The 24,000-nt window shown below is 41.7% G+C and overlaps 1 protein-coding gene across 1 annotated transcript in view; it reads right to left on the bottom strand.

Annotated features, from left to right (window-relative positions):
• The window catches only part of PKHD1L1 (PKHD1 like 1), a 182,927-nt gene that overhangs the window by 59,536 nt on the left and 99,391 nt on the right, over nucleotides 1–24,000 (bottom strand). The window contains exons 47-53 of the mRNA XM_075550546.1: nucleotides 13,452–13,693; nucleotides 10,576–10,712; nucleotides 7,071–8,100; nucleotides 5,052–5,243; nucleotides 3,149–3,300; nucleotides 1,519–1,678; nucleotides 771–939 (exon numbers count right to left, since the gene is read on the bottom strand). Of these exons, the coding sequence (XP_075406661.1) occupies nucleotides 771–939; nucleotides 1,519–1,678; nucleotides 3,149–3,300; nucleotides 5,052–5,243; nucleotides 7,071–8,100; nucleotides 10,576–10,712; nucleotides 13,452–13,693 (2,082 nt within the window). The remainder of the gene's footprint in view (nucleotides 1–770; nucleotides 940–1,518; nucleotides 1,679–3,148; nucleotides 3,301–5,051; nucleotides 5,244–7,070; nucleotides 8,101–10,575; nucleotides 10,713–13,451; nucleotides 13,694–24,000) is intronic.

The raw sequence follows: 24,000 nt of genomic DNA on the forward strand, positions 1-24,000 counted from the left end.
ATCGATGCTGATGAGTAGTGACCCTAAAGGACAGCGTAGAACTGCCCCTGGGAGTTTCCGGAACTATAACTCTTCACAGGAGTAGAAAGCTCTTTCTCCCAAAGAACAGCTCGTAATTTTGAACTGCTGACCTTGCAGTTAGCAGCCCAACACATAACCACTACACCACCAGGGCTCCCTTATCTATATACTAGAGGACTCCAAATAGTTTATGAAAAATTCCATTATCTTTTAATTCCATTTTTCTACAAACTTCCAGAATCCCCCTTGAAAATAATGACAATCTTAGTTGCAGCACTAAGCTAAACGTCTTAAGATGATAAATTGCAAGGTAGTTCATAGTTTCACTAAATAGAAAAGTTAATAAGCAATTACTAAAGTACTCAACACACAAAAACTACCAATATAGTTTTTCTTTTTGAAGAAAATTAGCTTTCCATTCACAATTGGTATCATTTTTTCCTCCCACTAAATCCTATGACCCTTTGTCTGAAATGTAAATTATTTAAATCTCCTGTAAGATTTTCCATGACAGAAAAGTTAACATGAATGTATGCTAACTTTTAAATTTAAAGGCCCATTTAAATTTCATTTATTCTTTCATGGGGAAAATGGGAGGGAGATGTTGTTTGCCTCTGTGAATGGAGGGGTGAGAAAAATGGTCTCAAATTGACAAGGATGAGCTAATGAAGTTAACCATTCGGCAGCATGTGAAAGATGGTTATGGTAAGAAATATCGAAGGATATTACATAAGAAAAGGCCTACTCACTTATATGTGGCAGGTCGCGTCCTGGGAATTGGTTTTCTTGAGGAGGGATGCACAGGGAAGCAGTCTTGAAGAACACAACAGTAAGCTTGAAAATTTATAGTGACATCTTTCACCTCGGGATCCAGAGTCCCAGACACAGGCTGGCTCGGCGGGTCACTTCTTCCTGACACTGATAGTGACACAGAAGCAGTTTAAATTAATATGAGAATCAAAGTGCTTCCAAAATTCATGACATTCTTAGAAGATATTCTGTCAATAATAATTCAAATAAAAAAAAAAACAAACCTCACTGCCATTGAGTCAGGGTGGACTCATAGTGACCCTCTAGGACAGGCTAGAACTGCCCCAGTGGGCTTCTGAGATTGTAACCCTATCTTTCTCATGAGGAGCAGCTGGTGGTTTGGAACTGCCAACCTGGTGGGTCACAGTCACTATGTATAACAACTTGGGCTCATATAATTCAGACTTATGGAATATGATGGAGAAATCCTGCCAAAGCACACATGTCTTGTTGAGAAAACCATAATCCAGATATCTTGGTGAAAATAGATGCTTTAGAACCTTAAGACAATATTTATTCTTAAATATTGAATTTTCCAAAAATAATAAAAACAAAATATATAAATCTGCTTGTGTGGTACCCATTTCCTCCAGTTCTGTGAGATGAAGTGGTTGGGCCCATGTGTAAAGGGCTGGTTTAGACAAAGCACAAGGTGAAAGCAGTCACCTCCGTCTCATGAATACCAACCCAAGTAGTACAGCGTGCTTGTGTTTGCTTCCAGGTGCCAGTCGCCATTCCTGCTAGTATTCCAAGTCAAGGGATTTGAAGAGGCATTCCTCACATCGATAATATTAAACATATCAGGGTTTTGAGTGAAATTATGAGATATGATTACATAATCTTCTTTCTGTAAAAGTTTATAGCAAAATATGACTTGTCTTATGTGCTAATACTCTGTGTAGCATGTTGATTTTATCACATAAAATTAGCCCTTTATTTAAAATATAAAGATTGGGTTTTGGTTTGGTTTTTCTCTTGCCTCTGTTTCATATAAACACCTTACACATCTATGGCAATAATGCTAACTGCATCAATAAGTCAAGGAAAGGACCAATCAGTTAAGACTTACATTGTGATCTCTAGATTGGTAATAGGTGGGTAGGAAGGTACATGACAGAGCATGTGTGCACACATACAACACATACACACATACATTCATGACAGCCGAGATTCCACACGGTCAAGAATACAGTAAACTCAGCATAGTTTATTTTTAATGTCTGAATATGCTTCTAAGGGACCTGGTGACACCCTTTGATAATCATTGGACTATTAAGCCCAATATCCACAGTTCAAACTCACCGGCAGCAACCGGGGAGAAAGCTGAGGTTTACTCCTGTAAAGATTAACAGCCCCAGGGATCCTGTACTGCGCTGCTATGAGTGCGAATCCATTCCATGGCAGTGAGTTTGGGTTTGGAAAGTGTTTAAACATTTTCTGAGGGAGCCTTGTGCCTCAAGATGACCCCTTTTCCAAGGCTTCATGCACACAGGACAGCAAACTAAATGGCAATGGGATATGGCTAGCATTGAGATTTTTATGGTAAGGATTGATATACCCCAAGTTAACCCATTAAAAAATGAAACAAAACCCAGGGCAGTTCTACAGGGTGGCTGTGAGTTGAAATGCACACAGCAGAATTTGTCCCTGTGAGTTCCCAAGGCTGTGAATCGTTACGGAAGCAGAAAGTCTCGTCTTTCTCAGGGGAGACACTGTGAATTCAAGCGGCTGACCTGGTGGTCCACAGAGGCAGGAGAGGCTCAGGGCCCAGGAGAGACCTGATTGGCTGCTGAGAACAGGTGTTTCTGTGGAGCGACACCTGTAGCTTTACTTTTCCTGATCCTGGCGTGCGGTAACCTGTACACTTCCTAAAACTGCCTTAATCATGAGCACAACCTGTGAGCTGTGTGACAACCTTGAGTCCAGAAGAGATGTAGAGTGGCGTGGCAGCAGCAGTTGGTGTCAGACTAGCAACAGAAGGGTAAAGGCCAGAGGCGACCGAAAAGCCAGAGGAGGTCAGACACCGCCCCCCCCATGCTGTTAACTGCAGTGGTGACAGTAACAGGTGCACAAAAACCGGTGTTATGGGCATACGGCAGCATCAGTGGTTATAGCTGATTCTCAACAGAGGGGTGTTTCATGACCCACTCCTTAGAGGACAGGTGATTTAGGTCACAAAGGCTTAGGCCACGTGCAGGACTTTACCAGAAGGTCATGAGAGCAAAGGCATTCTGAGTGTGCCGAGTCGTGTGTGCACATACAAGTGTAATAGGCAATGGTCATGAGCAGCATACAGATGTGATGTGTCTTTGTTTACCTTAAATCCGTAGAACGTTGATGTATATGATATGTTCGTTACGTGATCTACACCTCTAAAGTACCAATTAATGTGATTTGCATTTGGAATGAGAGCCATCCATCCCGATGTATGAGTCAGCCGTTTCTTCTGAAAAGGAACAATGCTTGTGCCTGTAGGAACACACAAAATCAAAGGCAATCTCAGCCCACAGAGGATGATCTGTCCTCAGCGCAAGTGCACGTGTAAAAGTCTGCTCTGGTCGATGGGGCTCTCCAAAGAGGTCAGAACTGCAGGTCATTACTTCATGTTCTAAATGTCTTTGTTCCACTGGCGGCCCTGAATGTTTAATATTTCATTTAAGTGAAACATAAAATACTTTTTCATTTGGAAATCTGAGTGCAGACGGAGCTTTTGTTCCTTATAGAAATATAAAATGGAGCGAGGGTGACAGTTGCTATTACAAAGATAAAAGTGCTTCAGTGTATTGCCACTACTCTTTCAGTGCCACTGATCTAAAATAGAATTCCACTTCCATCCTTTTAAAAACTTGATTCTTCAGAATCCTTGATTCATGGTGTACGCAAATATAAGTTCTGGCTCTCTATTAGATTCTCTTATGTATGTTGAGCTAATCAAAATCCCTCTAGATGCCAATGGAAAATTTTGAGTTAGGGCCCTTCCTAGGCTGGGCTGCAACTGGACCTACACCTAACACTGGCCATCATGCCCTAAATTTTGTGAATGGAATACTTGGAACCGAGAAGACATGATAGGAAAATATATTTGTTTAATTTAATAATGCCTTGGAAAAGAATATATAATTTTTAAATGTTGTGGTGCTGAGAGAGTGCCTGACAGCTTCAGGAGAAAAGCTTAAAAGGTCTTTTACAATGTAAGGAAAGGTAGGCGATGAATTCATTCTATGCTGTATTTTTTTTCTCGCTCCAAGTTGATTAAATTTTATATTAGATTAGCAACCTCTTAAATATTTTAGAGAAGAAACTAGAAGTAAAATTGTGGACTAAATGAGTCCTTTTGGGAAGTGGAAAAACAAAAAAATATATAAGGGAAAGAAATTAATAAATTCTTAAGGTTTGAGTTAAGGGTAGTTTTTGAAGGGCCTTGACAGAGCCACTAAAAGCTTATACCATAAAAATCCTTGAAAAAATGAGAAGAATTATACTGAGTTGGATTATGATTCAGCAACTATCCCTGCATTCTTTTCTTTTTCTGAAATCAGAGTTCTTGACGTGAGGTGTCTTTAAGGTGGCTCTGGTTCATAGCAACGCTGTGTACAACAGAAGGAGACACCCCCATGCCAGCCTTACAGCCCTGGTTTGAGCTCTTAGGTTCTCTTTGCAGTCACTGTGCCAGTAGGGGGAGTAGATTGCTCTGTTGTTGGTGGTTGACAGTTCTTTTTTTTTTTTGTTTTTTTGCCAATGGCAACCACAGAACTTTCTCAATGACTTGAAAAGAGCGTGCTTGAGAGTGCTTTTTTGAAATTGCCATTGCAGTGAGAAAACAAAAAACAACACTCACTGCCCTTGGCTGGGTTTCCATTCACAGGGATCCTACTTAACACTAGAACGGCGAATGATAGGCCCTCTAGCCTGAAATTCAGAGGGAGCCTTAGAGAACCAACCGGAGTCCAGCCCACAAGCACATCTGGGGTTCCAGGTGTGCTTCTTTTCTGTAACACAGGTGGATCAAGCCAGTCTCTGGGAACTGGCATATAGCTGCTACTCAGCTAGCAAATATGTCTCTCATTTCATCTCCATCAGGAAATAAAATGAATTTTTTGCTTTAGTGGCAAAAACAAAAGTATTGAGTTTATTTGTTTCTGCCCGGACTTGCACAGATATCAAGATGCTGCATCTAGCAAAGACGAAAGAAAAGGGGAACTTCTTAGGAACACACCTACCAAAAGAGCCCGAGAGAACCACGTCCTTTTCCAGCAGCGATGCTGGGGAAGGCTTGTTGAACGCTAGGCGGTGGAAGCTGACAGAGGCATCGCAGACAGACCCAGGGAATCCGATGCTCCACTCGGGCTCTTGGGTGCAATGGGACGGATCCAGCAATGGGCTGTGTGGGATGACAGTGTGTCCTGGGTATCCTAGGATAGAAACAAAACTGTCTATTTCCTAGTTCACGTTCGTTATTGTTGTTCATTGGCGAACTATCTGTGATGTACAAGCACGGTGGCCCATTGTACCACTGAGAGAAACAGGAAAACAAGAAACCACACTTGCTGCCATCTAGTTGATTCCGACTCAAAGCGGCCCTGATGGGCAGGGTAAGACTACTCTGTGGGTTTCGGAGACTGTCGCTCTTTGCAGGAGTAGAAAGCCTCCTTGTTTTTCCTCAGACTGGCTGGAGGGTTTCAACTGCTGACCTTGTGGTTAGCAAGGCACTGCATAGCCCATGACACCACCTTGATCAAGTAAGAATAGTAAAAAAAATAAGTGATAAAATAAGTGCTAGTAAAACAATATTTGATTTGACTCTTTGGTGAAAGATTTAACATGGCTGTGGCTGAAATAGAGCATCAGCACTCGCGTGTTTGCAGGATAGATGATGGAAGGACATTCAGAATACAGTCAAGGACACCAGCACCTCTGCCATCCAGTGGCTGCCGCCTCAGATCATCCCCGTCTAGGGCATTTGATGCGGTCAATCTTTACGGGAGTAGTCTTTCTACCACAGCGTGGCTGGTGGGGTTGACTTTCCGGCCTTTCATTAGCAGTCTAACTGAAAGCAGGATTCAAATTCTGGGAATCTGACCGTAGAACTTTCCATGTAAACTACTGTACTGCCAACTAACAGTAAACATCCACGCCGAACTATGTAACACAATAAAAGTTACCCAGAGTTACATAGCAAAAGGGCCCAAATGGTCTCCTTCTGTAAAGACTCGATTAGATCTGAGACAGAAGTCTACAACTGCTGTTGAGAACTTTAAATATTGAGATGAATAGTGTTTCATTTTCAGAGAATCTTCTGAAAGGAAACACCGGTAAGCTTTCTGTCTCTTACGCAGCATTACGCAGTGTGCCTCATTGTTGTTTGTATACTCTCAAGTCCGTTCCCATAGCAACCGTGCGTACAATGGAATGAAACACAGCCAGATCCTGCCCCATCTTCACAACGGTGGTTAAATTTCGAACCCATTATTGTAGCCCCTTGCGCCCATCTATCTCCTGGAGAGACATCTTTCTTTTCTCCGACACTCTTATTTTACTACAGAAATCCTTGCTCTTACTTAGACATGCCTTTAACACTATACATTTTTAAGACTCTAAATTCTAGAAGCAATGAATGTTTGCAGCAGAAAATATGACATGTTCTGAACTTGAAATACTAAAAATACTTGAGCTAGGGAATCTACTGAATTTTGTACGAGAGTTAGCATATTGCTTGAACAAGTTCTGAATTTCAACATGGAAATAAAAGGGTTAACAGCAGGCCTATAAATGACTTTGACCCTGCAGGGACTTTTTAGCAGATGTGCCCGCGAGACCAGATTTCTTAATGTACTTACAGGTCTACGGACACGCTGGCTGGAGAAAGTGCACGGTCATCTATACAGTGTCTTACTAGTGTAACCAGTGGACAATAAGGTGGAGGAACTGGAAAACTGAAATGACTTCCTTTTGTGACCAATGTCTCCACAAACATTTCTCAAAATTGGCTGTAAATCGAAAATGAGAGGTGCAAACTCTAGAGAGAAAAGATGTATTTGGGGTCAGAGGCTTTCATTTTGGGGCTTCTACAGACAAGGTCTCGCCTGTGCCTAGTGCTTGCTTATAAGCTTAACGTCATCACACAGCTGGGACCTTGGGGATCTCTGTGATTTACCTGAATTTTCCTTGATAATTCCACTTCCTAGCTGAACAAAAGTCTATTTCCAGTGTGTTGGGTCACCCATGAAAAGCAACATTACCTGTAAGCGAGCCATCCACATCAATCAGGGCCATTTCGTGCTCCCATCGAAACCCGGCCTTGTTTGGCGAGTTGAAGAACTGGATGTCAGCAAATTTGGCACTCCAGCCTCCACATCTGTCATTGCAAACTCCAGTGATGGATGTCACACCCAAAGCTACACAGTTGGGACGGTCAAAGTTCATGAAGTGTACGGATGACACAGTCAAGCCTGCACTGAAGGGGAGACGCAGGCCTTTCATTGTGCAAAATGCGGAGCCCATTCCCAGCTCATCGAGATGGCCAACTATTTTGGCATTTTTAATCACTGCTCCATTGGTTTCACCCCAACCTCCAACATAGGGAGCCAGGATCCTCTTGGTCTCGATTCCAGCCTCGTGATTATTTACCATCACAAAATTATGGAACTGAAGGGCACCTCCATGAACCCACTCTGCGCCTTTTTGACAATTCCAAGTCGTGAGTGACTTGAACATCGCCGGCACTGGCACCGTAGATGTGCAAGATCCTGTTTGCATGGGGAAGTATTCTTCAAATATCCACAGTCCAAACCAGCCTTGAGAGTGAACAGTATTGTTAAAGAATTCTCCAAGAGGAACTCTTTTTTGGCAGATGCCTCGGTCATAGGATGGTCCATCAGGATGGTTGTTCATTCGGTACCAAAAGCCAAAGTGAGTGCCGCCAGCAGCAGCATTGTGCCGTACAGTATTGTTTGGGTTGGTTACCCAGAATGCAGCTGGGGTCACATCATCATTCAGAAGGCTAGTACTTTGGTGTACAAATATGGCCAGGTTATACTGCAGGATATTGCCATGTTCAATACCATCTTCTATAAAAAATGCTCCTCCTCTGATATCGTAGATAATATTCCTCTCGATCAGCAGGTGATGCGTGTTATGGATAGTAACGGCTCTGTTATAAGTCTGGTGAATCGAACAGCCTCTTACATAAGATTTAAACTGCATATCTCCAAGCAGGTGCCAATGGATTGGATAGCGCCCCAACCGGAAAGCCTGGCCGGCATGGAATACCTGTCAGGTCCAGAAATCAAAGCCATTTACTGATCCACATAGACTCAGCATTTGTCTTGTTTGTAGTTTTCTGCTCTAAAATGTTTTCAATTTTATGTTAACTTTAAATATACTTCTATCTTCCCTTTTTTGTATCTCATTTGAAAATGTTTATTGATCCCTCTTTATTTTTTTATAGGTTTCATGTGTAACAGTCTTATTTTTTATCAAATACACTCATGGAGGAACCCTGGTGGTATAGTGGGTGAGCTTTGGGCTGTGATCCGCATAGTCGGATGTTTGAAACCACCAACAGCTCCGTGGGAAAAAGACTGGGCTTTCTACCCCCGTAGGCAGTTATAAAACCTGCAGAGGGTCACTGTGAATCAGCATTGACTCAGTGGTGATGAGTTGTTTGTTTTGTTTTTTAACTCAAAGTCATCTTTAACTTTTCAGCTTTCCATGTTAGTTTATTAACAACATTGTGTGCTTCAAAGATAAAACTCCTTTCCTCTGAAAGAGAATGATTCACAGAAACCCCTGATAATTTGCTTTTTTATTTATTAATAAGAACATTTATTAAATGTTTATCACGTGCCAAATATGTGCCACATGTTTAATGTCTGTACTGTCTTCTTTTTCAAAATCCTACAAAGTAGCCACTACCACCAATCCCATTTTATGATTGAAAAAACCTTAGGTTAGAAAGGTTGAATATCTTGCTCGATCCCCAAACATTTAATCCAGCTCGTCCTGCCTCTCACACTGTGCTCCTGTAAAACACTGTGTGCTGTCTCTGAATAGGTCAGCGTTCTAGTTACATTATACACGTGCCTACTACCAAGCCGATTCCAACTCATAGTGACCCTCCATGGCAGAATAGAACTGCCCTGTTGGGGTTTCTAAGCTTATAAATCTCAGTGGAGTCCGATTCCCAACTTGATCTCCTGCAGAGTGATTGGTGGATTCGAACGTTACGGTTAGCAGTCAAACTCTTAACCATTGTGCCATGCTGGCTTCTTACGCCAGTGTGTGTGTGTGTGTGTGTGTGTGTGTGTGTGTGTGTGTATAATCATATTAATACTGTTTATTTTTAGATTAACTGAAAAGTAAAAATTAAGCATTACTGATGGCTAGTGCATGGTTTAACCTGAGTGTCTGCACTCAGTGTGTACGCAGGTGGGACACAGCTGCAGCCTAATTAAGAGGAGGGAAGTTTCACCCCATAGAAGCCACGATTGCATGCTTTTACCCAGAGGTATGTTTGGATTATCATATTTATGGATTTTACTATCTGGTTTTGATTGACTTGGCCCTCTGGAAATGGGCCAAGGGGCTAAAAGGATTCCTGAAAAGAAAGCGTGAATCAAAGAGCATAATAACACAAGCACCACCCCCCAAAATAAATGTAGGAGAGCGGGCATTTGTTCTACGTTTAGGAGACTTCCGTCAGCAGTGCTGTGAGAAGCAGCAGCAGAGGCAGTTAACCAGAAAGAACAGCAGCACAGCACCCCAGTGTTGTCCAGAAGGATGCTGGAGGCATGCACACATTCATTCCTGTGGACAACGCACATTGCTTGGAGTAAATTAACTAATCATACATGTACCTATCTTATAAATAAATAAGCATTCACACACCAAGAGGGGTGTGATTAAAATTTTGTTCTTGAAAGGAATACCACGCTAGAGAAGCCTCACTTTTAGTTATTCTTTTCAAGACTTTTCATTCCCTTGCTTCATTGATGAATACGTTTCTCAAATATCTCTATTTTATCTTTGTCTAAACTAACTTTATAGCTTTAATATTAGCCACGCTTTCATAGTTTATCTTGTAAAGGTTCTTACAAAAAAATGCTTCCGTGGGACATCCATTTGCTCTATGAACAGGCTGTGAATCGATAGTCCTGGGCAAACACATGGCTGCGCTCAGTTGTCCTCCTTCCCTTGCTAGAATGCCCTGTGTCTGCTGCCTTGGCCTCAGGCTGCCTTTGCCCCCAGAGCGCTCTGCTTTGTAATGCACTTCCTCCATTCAGCCTTGTTTTCATCACTGAGCAGGAGGCAGGCGCTTGAGTAATAGCATTGCTCTATTGCACTTTCTGGATTTTTCTCCTCCTTTCTCCTTCTTCCTCTGGTTCTTCCTTCCCCTTTCATGCCGCCCCGACTCCCTGCGTCCCTGTCTCCCTCCCTCCCTCTCGTTTTGTCTTCATTTTAGGATTTCTTTCTTCTACTGGATATTTCACAGCAGCTGTGCTAAAACCTGATTATGTAGATTAAATGTGAATAAGATATATATATATTCTCATAATCTCATGGAAACTGACATACTTTTACATGTATCTAAATACTATAACTTACATAAAATTATAATTGGGCATATTGATATTATTTATTTATCTGTCTTCTCTACATGCGGATAAGTAGCGTCTGGAAAACAGTAGGAGCTCGATACCTGTTGGAGGTATCAAACTACTATGATTTAATAATGACACCTCTTACCTCTACATATTCTATCCTTCCAGTTACCATGTGAGCACCAGGTACTGGAGCATGAAACATCACGCAGCCTCCAAACTGGTCGCTTCCAATTTCTTCTCCAAACTTTCCGTGGAGGCATGTCTGTGTAGCAAATTCACCTGTAAAAAATGATTTATTTTGGAAAATATCATAGGAAAAAAGCCACTTTACAGAATTATTATTAAATAATGATATTTTTTTCACCTCCACTTACTGATGCCTTTTTATTCACAGTGATTTCTACTTTATCTTTTCTATGAGCCCAAGAAGAAAAGGAAAGGACGAGAGAAAGGTAAACTTGGGGGGGGGGGTTGTTCTTTGGACCCCTCCCTCGGGTGAGAAGGTCCCAGTGGGCTCCTGCATCCCCCAAGCAGAGGGCACAACTTCCGCCAGACAGCCTTGTCACCAGCTCTCTCTGTCTGCAGCCTAACAGAATTGTCCCTTCTCCTCAACAACTCAGGCCTAGCTGTGGCCCAAGCTGGCTTTCACTAGCCCTTTGCAGTACTCAGCGACCTTCTCTAGTGGCAGAGTGTGGTAGTTACATAATCTCTGGTCAATTTGAGACTCACAAGTGAAGGGGTAGAGGCTAGCCTGTCAATCAGGTCGCAGCTTAATGACCTCATTTGGAGGTGCTAAAGAGATAAATAGGTTGCTGGAAGCAGGACACCCTGTGAGACTTCTCCATTGACAAGATACATGGAACTAGGCTAGAGTTCTGGGGCCAGAGGAGCTACATGGAGGCCAATGCCAGCGTTGAGATGCTCACACCGCTGCTGGATCCACAAGACCTTCTACCCACTGGCCTGTGATCTTTCTGCATTCGGTGTCATGTGCTTCATGAGTCTGGAGATGACTTTATACATTAATATCGGACATATGGGTTAATATCAGACTTATGGACTTGATGTGGACTGGGCTGGAATGTTTTCTCAATATTCAATTGCTCTTGTATATAAAGTTCTTTCTTACACACATATGACTGTCTTTGAATTTATTTCTCTAGTCTACCCAGACTAACACACAGAGATACTGAAGGAAGATGAAGCAGTGGAAGTGAGTTCTCTGACCTCAGAGGGGAAAAAATGGGGCTAAAGGTGGTAGAAGCCAAGAGGTGTGCACATAACAGCAGATATGAAAACCCTAGTTACCGTCACGTGGTCTCAGACTCCTGATGACCCTTTGTGGGTCAGAGTAGCAGTGGAGAACAGGGACTAGTTCATTGTTCAGAAGCAGGGAGCCAGACCTTTCTTCTGAGATACCTTTGGGTGGACTCCAACCACCATCCTTTCAGTTAGCAGCCTGGTGAGTTACCTTTTGTACTATCAAGATCTCTCTAAGTATTTGGACAGAGACAGAACTATCACATTGACACTGCCAGCAAGCCCATTCCAACACATAGCCACCCAAAACAGGATTTCTGAGTCTGTAAAGCTCTATAGGAAAAGGCAGCCTCGTTTTTCTCCCATGGATCAGCTGGTGGCTTTGAACATCTGACACTGTGGTTAGCAGTGCAATGTTTACAGCATCTCCAGATATCTTAAAAAGTAGGTTTAATGACCACACTATAGGTATGAGGGATAATCAGAGTATTCTGACATGAAGTAATCTGTGGTAAGAGCTGACCAATTTGGGGACTCTAGAAAATGGAACAGATGGGTAGTAGCAAACTATAGTGCTCTTTGGCATGCATGTGAGAAAAAGTCAAAGTATTGCTCTATAATCATAGAAATATTTACGGAACAAAAATACCAAAATGGGAAGGTATTTTGTTTTGACATGTCCTTCCTAGGTCTATATACTTTTGAAGGCAGTGTTTCCATCCCTCAAACACCCTTCTAAGAATTCTGTGCCCTTTGATGCCCATCAAAATGGGCATCTTGGCATCCTCAAGGGGCTCAACTTGTGTTCATTTTAAATGTTGACTTTTGGGAATGAAATTATATCTAAAGAGGCAAGATCAGAACTGTAGGGTGAAAGGGGTAAAGCTTGCCAAAGTAAACCTCATAAGACAGCCCTTGCTACTCTTAAAGAAGAGCAAATGACGGTGTAAAACATTGACCACACAAATGTAATAAGGGGGAAAATCCTCAGCACAACTTTCCTGGCCTTTTCCTCATCAATTCAGTTTTCAGATTTAAAAAAAACTTTATCAGAAGCCCCCATAATTTTCCTGCTGTCCTACAAGAAAATCAATCAAGATCAACCCCGTTGGAATTCCAAAAACAGTCACCAAGCTCTTTTGAGCATTCCTCTCTGCCTTCAGTTCAACAAGCACAGCTGGGCCCCTTGGGAGCCACTGCTTTGGTTGTACAGTTTTTTTGAAGATACCCCAATGAGACTAACGCAGGTGTATTTTTGAGCGAACTGACCTGCAGCCACCCATGGTCAAAGAGATTTAAACACGTTCTGTTTGAAATAAATCTGTGCATGTATGAACTGGTCCCCTCGTCATAACACTTTTTGACTTACTTAGCTCAGTACAGGCAGAAAAGTCATATACCTATACACTCGAGTATAAGTTGACCTGAATATCAGCCAGGGCACCCAATTTTACCACAAAGACTGCAACAACAAAAAAATTGTGCTGAAAAACTTGGCTTATACATGAGTATATATGGTAGATTTTGAAGCCTAATTCAAATTTCCCAAGTAGAAATCTGTCGCCTCTTCCTTATTTTTTAGGCCCAGAAGGCTTCCTTCAAAATACCATTAGCATTTCAAATTTTCAGCATTTAATTATACTTATCAGATAACAGCTTGGAGTTTGAGATTACAATGTCATATCTCAGTAGAACACAAATACATGTTGCAAATGTGTAACGTAATCATGCCAGCCACACTATTGCTGCTAAAATTACCTGTGTCAAACCCATCTGGACATGCTGGAATTTTGTTATTCCACTCCACCCTGTCAGATCCCTTTATTACAATATTTCTTGTAAGAACCCCAACTTCTGCTCTTGCTTCAAACCAGGTTCCATCAGGGAGTCTGACCGAGACTCCTAAGTGTGTGTAGTTCAGGGGGCGAGTCAGCGTTATACGGATGCCATCAGCAGACACAGAGGCTACGGTCCTTTTTTCATTCTCTCGTTGGCTGTGTCTGTAAAAAAAATTAACAAAACCCCTTTCAACCTTACTATAGATCTTTACATATGTGGCCATATTTAGTTTTTAATCATGTTAATGCTTAATATTTTGAGCTAGATAAATATGTTTGTTCTGAAGATGAGTACATGTATCTATGTACATATGTATATATGGACATGTACATACATGCATGTGCATACATATATATGCCCATCGTCAGAATCTATATATATGTCATAAACATATTATTTGTGCATAGAAATGTGCTAAAGTCTACATATGGTGTTCAATAGAACTGGAAGATATGAAAATAAAGAGCAAAATGAGAAAAATGCTTGTGGTACATTTGATGGCTAAAGGAAGGTAAAAGGAAACAGAAGAATGATCTAGGAAGAAAAGCTATGGATAGAGGTATAAGCATAGATGTGTATACATGTAAATGCATTAATTAAAAATAGAGATATTAGCTAAGGTACATATATTTATATGGCAATACACTGCCATGGATGGACTTTGGGCTTCTGCTCATACCTTCCCTCAATACAAAAAGGCTTTGTTCTAATAAACTGGCATTCTGTGATGCTCACCCTCTCAGCACAATCACTGAAGACAAAATGGGTGCATATGCAAATGTGGTGAAAAAAGTTGGTGGTGCCCAGCTATTAAAAGATATAGTGCCGAGGCAACTGCAAAAACAGATACCAGAGACTTCCGGGAAGATGGTGACAGAGTGACACAAATCAGAGGGATTCTGAAGAATTCAGCCTAAGAGAGTTGCTTAGAGAGAAATTCAATCCTGCTGGAATGCAGGGGGAACATCATAAAATAAGTAGGCACAAATCCACTGGGTTTTGAGGAGCTTGGGGCTTTTGGCTTACAACAGTGGAGGCTGGCTGCATCTTGACCTTAGCCCTGTCACTGTCTCTACCAGAGCCGGGACCATTTGGAGCCCACAGTGGGGCTTGGTCTCAACACAGTACCAGATTGCTGCCACTTGCCTCAGGGCATGGACTGGACCCTTGCAGCTCCACGGGCAGGGATCAAGGTTCAGCTACATTGTAACTTACATTTCCATCTCTTCTCTCTATCCCCCCACAGTCTTGGAGGGCTGTGCAGGGGCCTTTTCTCAACACAGCCACAGTTTCCTGTGCCTCCTTGGGCAGGGACTAAACCCTTGCAGCTCCATGGGCAAGGATAGGGACTCAGCTACATTACTGCTTTTGTTTTCCTCTCTTCTTTATATCCATGCATAGTCTCACTTGGCTTTCTTTTAAATTTTTTTCCTCCTCTTTGTCTCTTTCCTGTTCTCTGATATGCCACTGCTGACCTCCAGACCACTCCCCTTAGCCTAGGGCATTTACAACTGCGCTACACCCAGCTAGGTGAGCTCCACCATGTGCAGCTAGCTTGAGGCTGCAGAAAGCCCTGCCAACCTCCACCAGGGGATATGCTGCCCAACTTCTTACTGAGGAATTCCTGCCTGTGTGCCTGGGGGCTTAAGGCAGCTCGGCCAACACGCATCAACATTCCAAGCTGCTGCAGGAACTTACGCCAAACCTTCCGCAACACCAAAGCAGGCAATGCATCAGCCTTCTGTGGCACTTCCCTGAGAGGGAAGCCACAGGAGGATAAAGTGGTAGGTTATCCATAGTGAAACTAGCTGTAGACAGTTTGAAGAAGCATTCCTACAAGTCTCTCAGAGAAAGCCAGTTTTCTTCAACTCCCTGGAATATGGCACCTGGCTCCTTTAAAACAACACAATGCAAACAAATATAAGCCCCAATGACCGCAACAAAAAAAACAGGAGAAACCAAAGGAAATGGCAGAAGATGTCCCAAACATAACGACATGCATAGAAGAACCAGATATTGAGTTGCCACAGAAAGAAATTTTCAGAATGCTGCTTGGAGTCATATAGGATATGAGGGAAACAATACAGAACAAAGGAAGAAATGATAGAGGAGATAAAGGTCATAGACCAAAGGGAAATACAGGAGCTTAGGGAGGAGATAACAAAAACCAGTAGAAGAAACACGGACCTAGAGAAGCAACTGGAGGAAGAAGAGAACCACATCAGTGACTTGGAGAATAGCCAAGCAGACTTTAAAAACTGTGAACAAAAATCTAATAAGATCATCAGAGAAGTGGAAGAAAACCCAAGAGCCATGTCTGATGCTATGAATTGGGACAATACTTGAATGATTGGATTACCGGAGGAAGACACAACAAAGAAGTCATCTGTAGCAATAGAGAGAGAATTCTTGGAGGAAAACTTCCCCAGCTTAATGAATGTAAACCAAGCAACTATTCAGGAGACTGAAAGAACACCAGCTAAACTGAATCCCAAGAAGAAATCACTTAGGCACATAATAGTTTAATTAACAAACTTTAAGGAAAAGGAGAAAATCATGAGAGCAGGTAGGGAAAAACAAGCAATCACATATAAAAGTTCCCAAATAAGAATATACTCAGACCTATCATCAGAAACTATGAAGAAGAGGAAAGAGTAGAGTAACATATTCTAAAAATTGAAGGAAAACTATGCAAACCCAAGAATACTCTACCCAGCCAAATTATCGATCAAGATAGATGGAGAAGTAAGAGTCTTCCAAGACAAGGAAAAACTCAAAGAATATATTAGAAGAAATCCAGACCTACAAAAGATCATTGCCAACCTAGCATTGGCAGAAGAACAACACACACCAAGCATTAAAAAGAGACCGCCACATAGAACAACCTTACCCAGAAGGCAACAAAGAGAAATCAGACCCAAGATAGCATTGGCTTAAGGATGGAAAGAAATCAAGAATGATACACACACACACACATGTACAACACACTAATGAGAATGGAAAGTAGGAAAACACCCAACACAAATGGTATAAGATGACATCACAGAGTCCACAGATGCAGATAATAACCCTGAATATCAATGGCCTGAACTCAGGAATTAAAAGATTGAGATAAGCAGACTGGCTTAGAAAATACAACCCATCAATCTGCTGCCTACAGGAGACACATCTCAAGGCAACAGACAAAAATAGGCTGAGAATGAAAGGCTGGAGAAAGGTATACCAAGCAAACAGAAATTTTAAAAAGCAGAGGTTGCAATCCTAATCTCGGATAAAATTGACCTCAAAATGCAAACCATAAAAAGAGATAAGGAGGGACACTATATAATGCTCAGAGGAATGGTAGATAAAGAACCACCAAGCATTATAAACATATATTCCCCAAATGAGAGACCCCCTGAATATGTCAACCAAACACTCCAAAAGATGAAAAAAGAAATCACAGCCTTAACATTATAGTGGATGACTTTAATATACTGCTCTCTGAGAAAGACAGATCACAAGAAAAGAAACTCAACAAGAAGGCTAGAGATCTGAACACTACAATTAGACAATGTGACCTGATATTTACAGAGCTTTTCATCCAACTACAAAAAAATTAACATTTTTTCAAATCCATATGGCACATATTTGAAGATAGACCACATGCTGAGGTATAAGTAAAATCGACATAAATTTAAACAACATTGATATCATACAGACCTCTCTCTGACCACTGTGCCACAAGGCTGGAAACAAGAGCAAACAATTGGAGGATGAATAACTCTCTAATTCAAAAGGAGTGTGTACTAGAACAGATCAGATTTGAAATTAGGAAATGTCTAGAAACCAAAGAGAATGAGCACACTAGTTTCATACCAATACATGCACACCTGCGAAAGGAGAGAGACTTGTGTTTGATATGCTGGCACACAATTTACAACAACTAGAGCAGAGTTAGCAGGACAATCCTACTAATAGCAAAAGAAAAGAAATTATAAAAATCAGGGCTGGGATTCAGGAGAGGGAAAAAAAGATAACTATGGAAAAAAGTAATGCTGTTAAAAGTTGGTTCTTTGAAAGGATAAACAGAATCGACAGACTGCTGGCAAACCTAACCAATGAAAGAAGGGAACAAATTTCAATAGCAAGGATAAGGGATGAGAGAGGGGACATTACAACAGATTCTAATGAAATAAAAAAGAATTCAACAACTTGTAAGACATGGAAAAATTCTTGGGAAAACAGTCCCTCCCCAGACTATCTTCAATGGACATCAAGAATCTCAACACACCCATAGCAATAGAACAAATAGACAAAGTTATTTAGGGATTACCAACAAAAAAATTCCCTGGACCAGATGGCTTCTCTGGAGAATTCTAACAAGCATTTAGGGAAGAACTAAAACCAATCCTACACAAACTTTTCCACAACATAGAAAAAGACGGCAAACTCCTGAACTCCTTCTATGAAGCTAGAATAACTCTGATACCAAAACCTGGCAGGGATCCCACAAGAATTGAAAACTACCGACCAATATCCCTAATGAACATCAATGCAAAAATCCTTAACAAAATACTAGCCAACAAAATACAAAAGTATATAAAAGAAATAATTCACCATGACCAAGAGGGATACATACCAGGGATGCAGGGATGGTTCAACCTACGAAAGACCATTAGCATTATCCATCACATTGACATGAAAAACTATAAGAACCACATGATAATTTCAGTAGATGCAGAAAAAGCATTTGACAACATCCAACACCAATTCCTGCTTAAGACACTTGAGAAGATAGGAATGGAAGGAAAATTCCTCAAGACAATACAAGCTATATATGAAAAGCCAACAGCCAATGTGGTAGTCAATGGAGAAAAGACTAACACAATCCCACTGAAAAAGGGGACCAGATAAGAAAGCCCCTTGTCCCCACTCTTATTTAACATCGTGCTGGATGTTTTAGCTAACAGCAGAAGGCAAAGAAAAGACATCAAAGGTATTTGTCTGGGGAAGGAAGAGGTGAAGCTATTGTTATTTGCAGATGATATGATTTTATGTGTGGAAAATTCCAAAAGCTCCACAAGTGGAGTACTGGAAGCAATAAAGGAGTTTGGCAGCGTGGCAGGATACAAGACCAACAAACAGAAGTGCATCAGACTGTAATACACATTGGATAAGACCACAGAAGAGGCGATAAAAATGGTGATATCCTTTACAATAGCCAAACACAAATTGAAATATCTAGGGATATACCTGACTAAAAGAACAAAAGATCTAAATGGGGAAAATTATAGAACACTATTACAAGAAACCAAGCATGACCTCAACAAATGGAAGAATATTCCATGCTTGTGGATTGGAAGATTCAATATAGTCAAGATGTTAGTTCTGCCAAAGGCACTATAGAAGTTTAATGCAATCCCAATACAATTACCCTCATCTTTCTTCAAAGAAGTGGAGAACTGATTACCAACCTCATATGGAGAGGGAAGAAGCCCCGAATTAGCAGAGAACTCCTAAGAAGAAGGACACAGTGGGAGAACTTGCTTTACCTGACTGTAGCACATACTATACAGCCATCATTGCCAAGATCACATGGTGTTGGTACAATGACATATACTCAGACCAATGGAATAGAACTGAAAACCCAGAAATAAAATCATCAGCATACAGCCAACTGATCTTTGATAAGGGACCCAAAAATATCAAATTGGAAGCAGGTGCCCTCTTTAACAAGTGGTGCTGGGAAAAATGGATACTTATCTGAAGAAAAATGAAGCAAGACCCTTATCTCACTCCATGCACAAGAATAAACTCAAGGTAGATCACAGACCTTTAAGTTAAACCCCAAACTATTAGGACCATCAATGAGGGAATTGGGACCAACTTGGGAACTTTGGCACAGGGAATACATAGGCTATCAGAAACAGGAAAGGACACAAACACAGAAGAGGTACAAATTGACAAATGGGATATACTGAAGACAAAAGAGTAATAAGAGTGTCCACGGACTGGGACAACTTCTATCCCAATGACACATCAGACAAATGCCTTATTATTAAAATCTGTAACACTAGGCTAGCTTCCAAAAAGAAAGAAAAGGTAATTGCGTACTGAGGAGGTAAGCAAAGGACCTGAACAGAAGTTTCACAGGGGCAGAAATCCAAATGGCCAACAAACATATGAGAAAATGTTCCCAATCTTCAGCCATAAGAGAAATGCAAATTAAAACAATGAGATACCATCTAACCCCCTCAAAGATAGCCCAATTCAAAAAATCAGAAAGCAACAGGTGTTGGAGGGGTTGTGGGGAGACAGGAACTCTCATCCACTGCTGGTGGACCTGTAAGTATGTATGGCCATTATGGAAATCGATTTGGCAATATCTAAAACAGATGGAAATCGAGTTACCATACAACCCAGCAATCCCCCTACTGGGCATATACCCAGAAGAGGCAAGAAACAAACCAAGGCCAGACATCTGTCCTCCAATGTTCACTGCAGCCCAGTTCACAATTGCAAGGAGTTGGAAACAACCCAAATTTCCATCTACTGACGATTGGATTAAAAAACTGTGGTATATGCATATAATGGAGTACTATGCATCGCTAAAAACAGTGATGAACATGTGAAGCACATCACTGCATGGGAAGAACTGGAGGAAATCATGCTAAGTGATGTAAGTCAAGCACAAAAGGACAAATACAACATGAGTTCACTGAGTTAAGCTTTTTAAAAAAATTACAAAAGGGGCATAGGGAAAAAGCTACAATATACAAATATTCCTGGGGTGAAGACCAGATAATATGGCAGAGACCAGACATACAGGGATACACATGATAAACAACTAAAAAAGATTTAAAATAATAATAATAAATAAATGGGTAGCGGGGGTACAGGGAACTAACCCACCGAAGGGGAGGGTATTTTTTATATCTCCAGAGGGATCAGACTTCAACCCAGTGCTCCAAGATGTGAATGCAACATGTTGGCATGGAGTAGGGAGCCAGTGGAGCAGTTTGGAAGGCCAGCCCCAATCCCAACTACTAAGTGAACATCTTCCCCTCCCCCCAAGAAGAATTTATTTCAAAGGATGGCATTGAATCTGCAGCTCTGGGAGAGGGACATATCTAATCGGAGCACACGGGAGCAGATGAAGGGGGAGGAGGTGAGAGTGGAGCACATCCTGGCCCACCAGGCTATGAGTATGATATTCCCGATTAGAGTAGCCAGTCCACAGAGAGGCCCACATGGCCGGCCCCACTATGAGACATGATGCCCCTCACTGACCCATAGCCCTACAGGGGACAACACCCGAGACACAGTCTGGGAATTGCGCATGATCTGATCCCGCCATACTGGGGCAAAACACTAAGGGGGTGCAATAGAACAGCAAGGGAATGGAGCGGCAACATCCCCAGGGAATGCTGAAGGTGGACTTTGGAGCCAGGGAGTGGTGCCCCAACAGATTGAACTAGAAAACATTCCTAAAGGCCAACCAGCAATCCTTGAACTAACTATAAGCTTTTCTTTCTTGTCGTGTTTTGTTTTTTGTCGTTGGTTTTTTTTTTATGTATATTGTTGCTTGGTTTTGCTCTGTCTTGTTTTTGTGCATGTTATTATCTCCACAGGTATGTCTAAATAAAATAAGCTGGATGAACAATCTGGAGGAGAAAACAACAGGACTGACAGTTCCAGTGGGGCATGGGAGACAGGGAAGTAGAGGGAAAGGTAGTGGTGTTAACAAATCCAGGGACAAGGGAACAACAAGTGATACAAAACGGTGGTGAGGAGGGTGTGGGAGACCTGGTGGGGCATGATCAAGGGTAATGTTACTTTGAGGAATTGCTGAAATCCAGTTGGGGACTGAGTATGATAGTGGGACAGAAGTAAAGTCAAAGGAAAAGAGGAAAGAGCTGTGAGGCAAAGGGCATTTTTAGAGGTCTAGATAAAGACATGAACATATGCAAATATATTTATATATGAGGATGGGGAAACAGATCTATGTGCATATACTTATAGGTTTAGTATTAAGGTAGCAGAAGGACATTGTGCCTCCACTCAAGTACTCCCTCAATGCAAGAATGCTTTCTTCTATTAAATTGGCATTCTATGATGTTCACCTTCCTGACACAATAGCTGAAGATGAAGCAGGTGAATAAGCACATGTGGTGTGGAAAGCTGATGGTGCCCAGCTATCAAAAGATATAGCATCTGGGGTCTAAAAGGCTTGAAGGTAAACAAGCAGCCATCTAGCTCAGAAGCAATAAAGTCCACATGGAAGAAGCACACCAGCCTGTGTGATCACGAGGTGCCGAAGGGAACAGTTATCAGGCATCAAAGACCAAAAAATCATATCACTGTGTGCTCACCTCCATGATACAACCACTAACAACAAATGGGTGAATAAGCAAATGTGGCAAAGAAAGCTGATGGTGCCTGGCTATCAAAAGAGATAGCGTCTGGTGTCTTAAAGGCTTGAAGGTAAACAAGTGGCCATCTAGCTCAGAAGCAACAAAGCCCACATGGAAGAAGCACACTAGCCTGTGCAATCATGAGGTGTAGATGTGATCAGGTATCAGGCATCATCTGAACAAAAAATCTTATCGTAGCGAATGAGCAGGGGAGTGCAGAATGGAGAACCAAAGCCCATTTGTAGGCCATTGGACATCCCCTTACAGAAGCATCTCAGGGAGGAGATGAGCCAGTCAGGGTGTGATGTAGCAATGATGAAAAATACCACTTTCCTCTAGTTCTGAGATGCTTCTACCCCACTCCCACCCCCAACACGGTCATGATCCCGATTCTTCCTTGCAAGTCTGGCTAGACCCGAGGATGTACACTGGTACAGATAGGAACTGGAAATACAGGGAATACAGGGCAGGCGATCCCTTTAGGACCAGTGGTGTGAGTGGAGATATTGGGAGGGTCGAGAGAGGGTAGGTTGGAAAGGGCGAGCCGATTACAAGGATCTACATGTGACCTCCTCCCTGGGGGATGGACAACAGAAAAGTGGGCAAAGGGAGACATCGGTCAGGGCAAGATATGACAAAATAATAATTTATAAATTATCAAGGGTTCATGAAGGAGGGGAAAACGGGGAGGGAGGGAAAGAAATGAGGAGCTGATGCCAGGGGCTTAAGCGGAGAGAAAATGTTTTCAGAATGATGAGGGCAATGAATTTACAAATGTGCTTTACACAATTGATGTCTGTATGGATTCTGATAAGAGTTGTATAAGCCCGTAATAAAATGATTTAGAAAAAAAGAAAAGAATGATGGCAACATATGTACAAATGTGTTTGACACAGTGCATGTATATATGGATTGTGATAAGAGCTGTAACAGCCCCCAATAAAATGATTTTTTAAATGATATAGTGCCTGGGGTCTTAAAGGCTTGAAGTTAAGCAAGTGACCATTTAGCAGAGAAGCAACAAGCACCACTATCATGAGGTGTCACTGGGACTGGGTAACAGGCATCTGAAGACCCATAGCAAACAAACAAACATATTGTTGAGAATGAGGGGGGTCAGAGTAGAGACCCAAAGCCCATCTCTAGATAAAGGGATGAGTCAACCAGGGTGCAGGAAAGCACCAATGAAACACCCAATATCCCTCTGGTTCTTTGAGGCTTCCTCACTCCTCACCATCATGACCCCAGTGTTGCCTCTCACTTCAGACTAGACCAGAGCATGTACATAGCTAGAGATAAGAGAGAAGAGCTCACAACATACATAAACCAGGAATAGGAATGGGAATAGCATACAAGAAGGGCTGAGGGAAAGTGAAGAGAGGAGGGGAGGAAGCAGGAACTGATTGTAATTATCAGCACATAACCACACACACCCTCTCCAGGGGGATGAATAACATAAACCATGGGGGAAGGGAGACAGACAGCAGTTGGTGTAAGATATGAAAATAATAGTAATTTATAATTTATCAAGGGGTCACGAGGGTGGGGGTGTGGAAAGAGGATCTGATACTAGGGCTCAATAGAAAGTAAATGTCTAGAAAAGAATGATGGCGACATATGCGCAAATATGCTTGATACAATTAATGTTTGCACTGTTATAAGAATTGTAAGAGCCCCAATAAAATGATCTTGTAATAAAAATTTTTTTTAAATTTTGATGGCCAAAGATTAACCTCCATTCTAAATGATTATATAAATTAATAAAAGTACTTGTTTATAATTAGTGAATGAGCAAGAATAGGAAACTCTGATTTCACCTAACCAGCTCATCTATACTTATTGAGCTAGTAGCATGTCTGGGCATTTGTTCACCAAACAACAAACAAGCAAGTCCACTGTCATTCAGTACATTCCAACTCATACTCACTTCCATCTGGTAGATTCCGACAGAGTGATCTCTTATAACAAAGTAGAACAGCCTCTGCGGGTTTATGGGACTATAATCCTTATCTGAATAGAAAGCCTCATCTTTCTCTTGTGAAGCAGCTGATGGTTTGGAATTGTTGGCTTTA

The sequence above is a fragment of the Tenrec ecaudatus genome, chromosome 5 (genome assembly GCF_050624435.1).
Source record: "Tenrec ecaudatus isolate mTenEca1 chromosome 5, mTenEca1.hap1, whole genome shotgun sequence".
Classification (NCBI taxonomy): domain Eukaryota; kingdom Metazoa; phylum Chordata; class Mammalia; order Afrosoricida; family Tenrecidae; genus Tenrec; species Tenrec ecaudatus.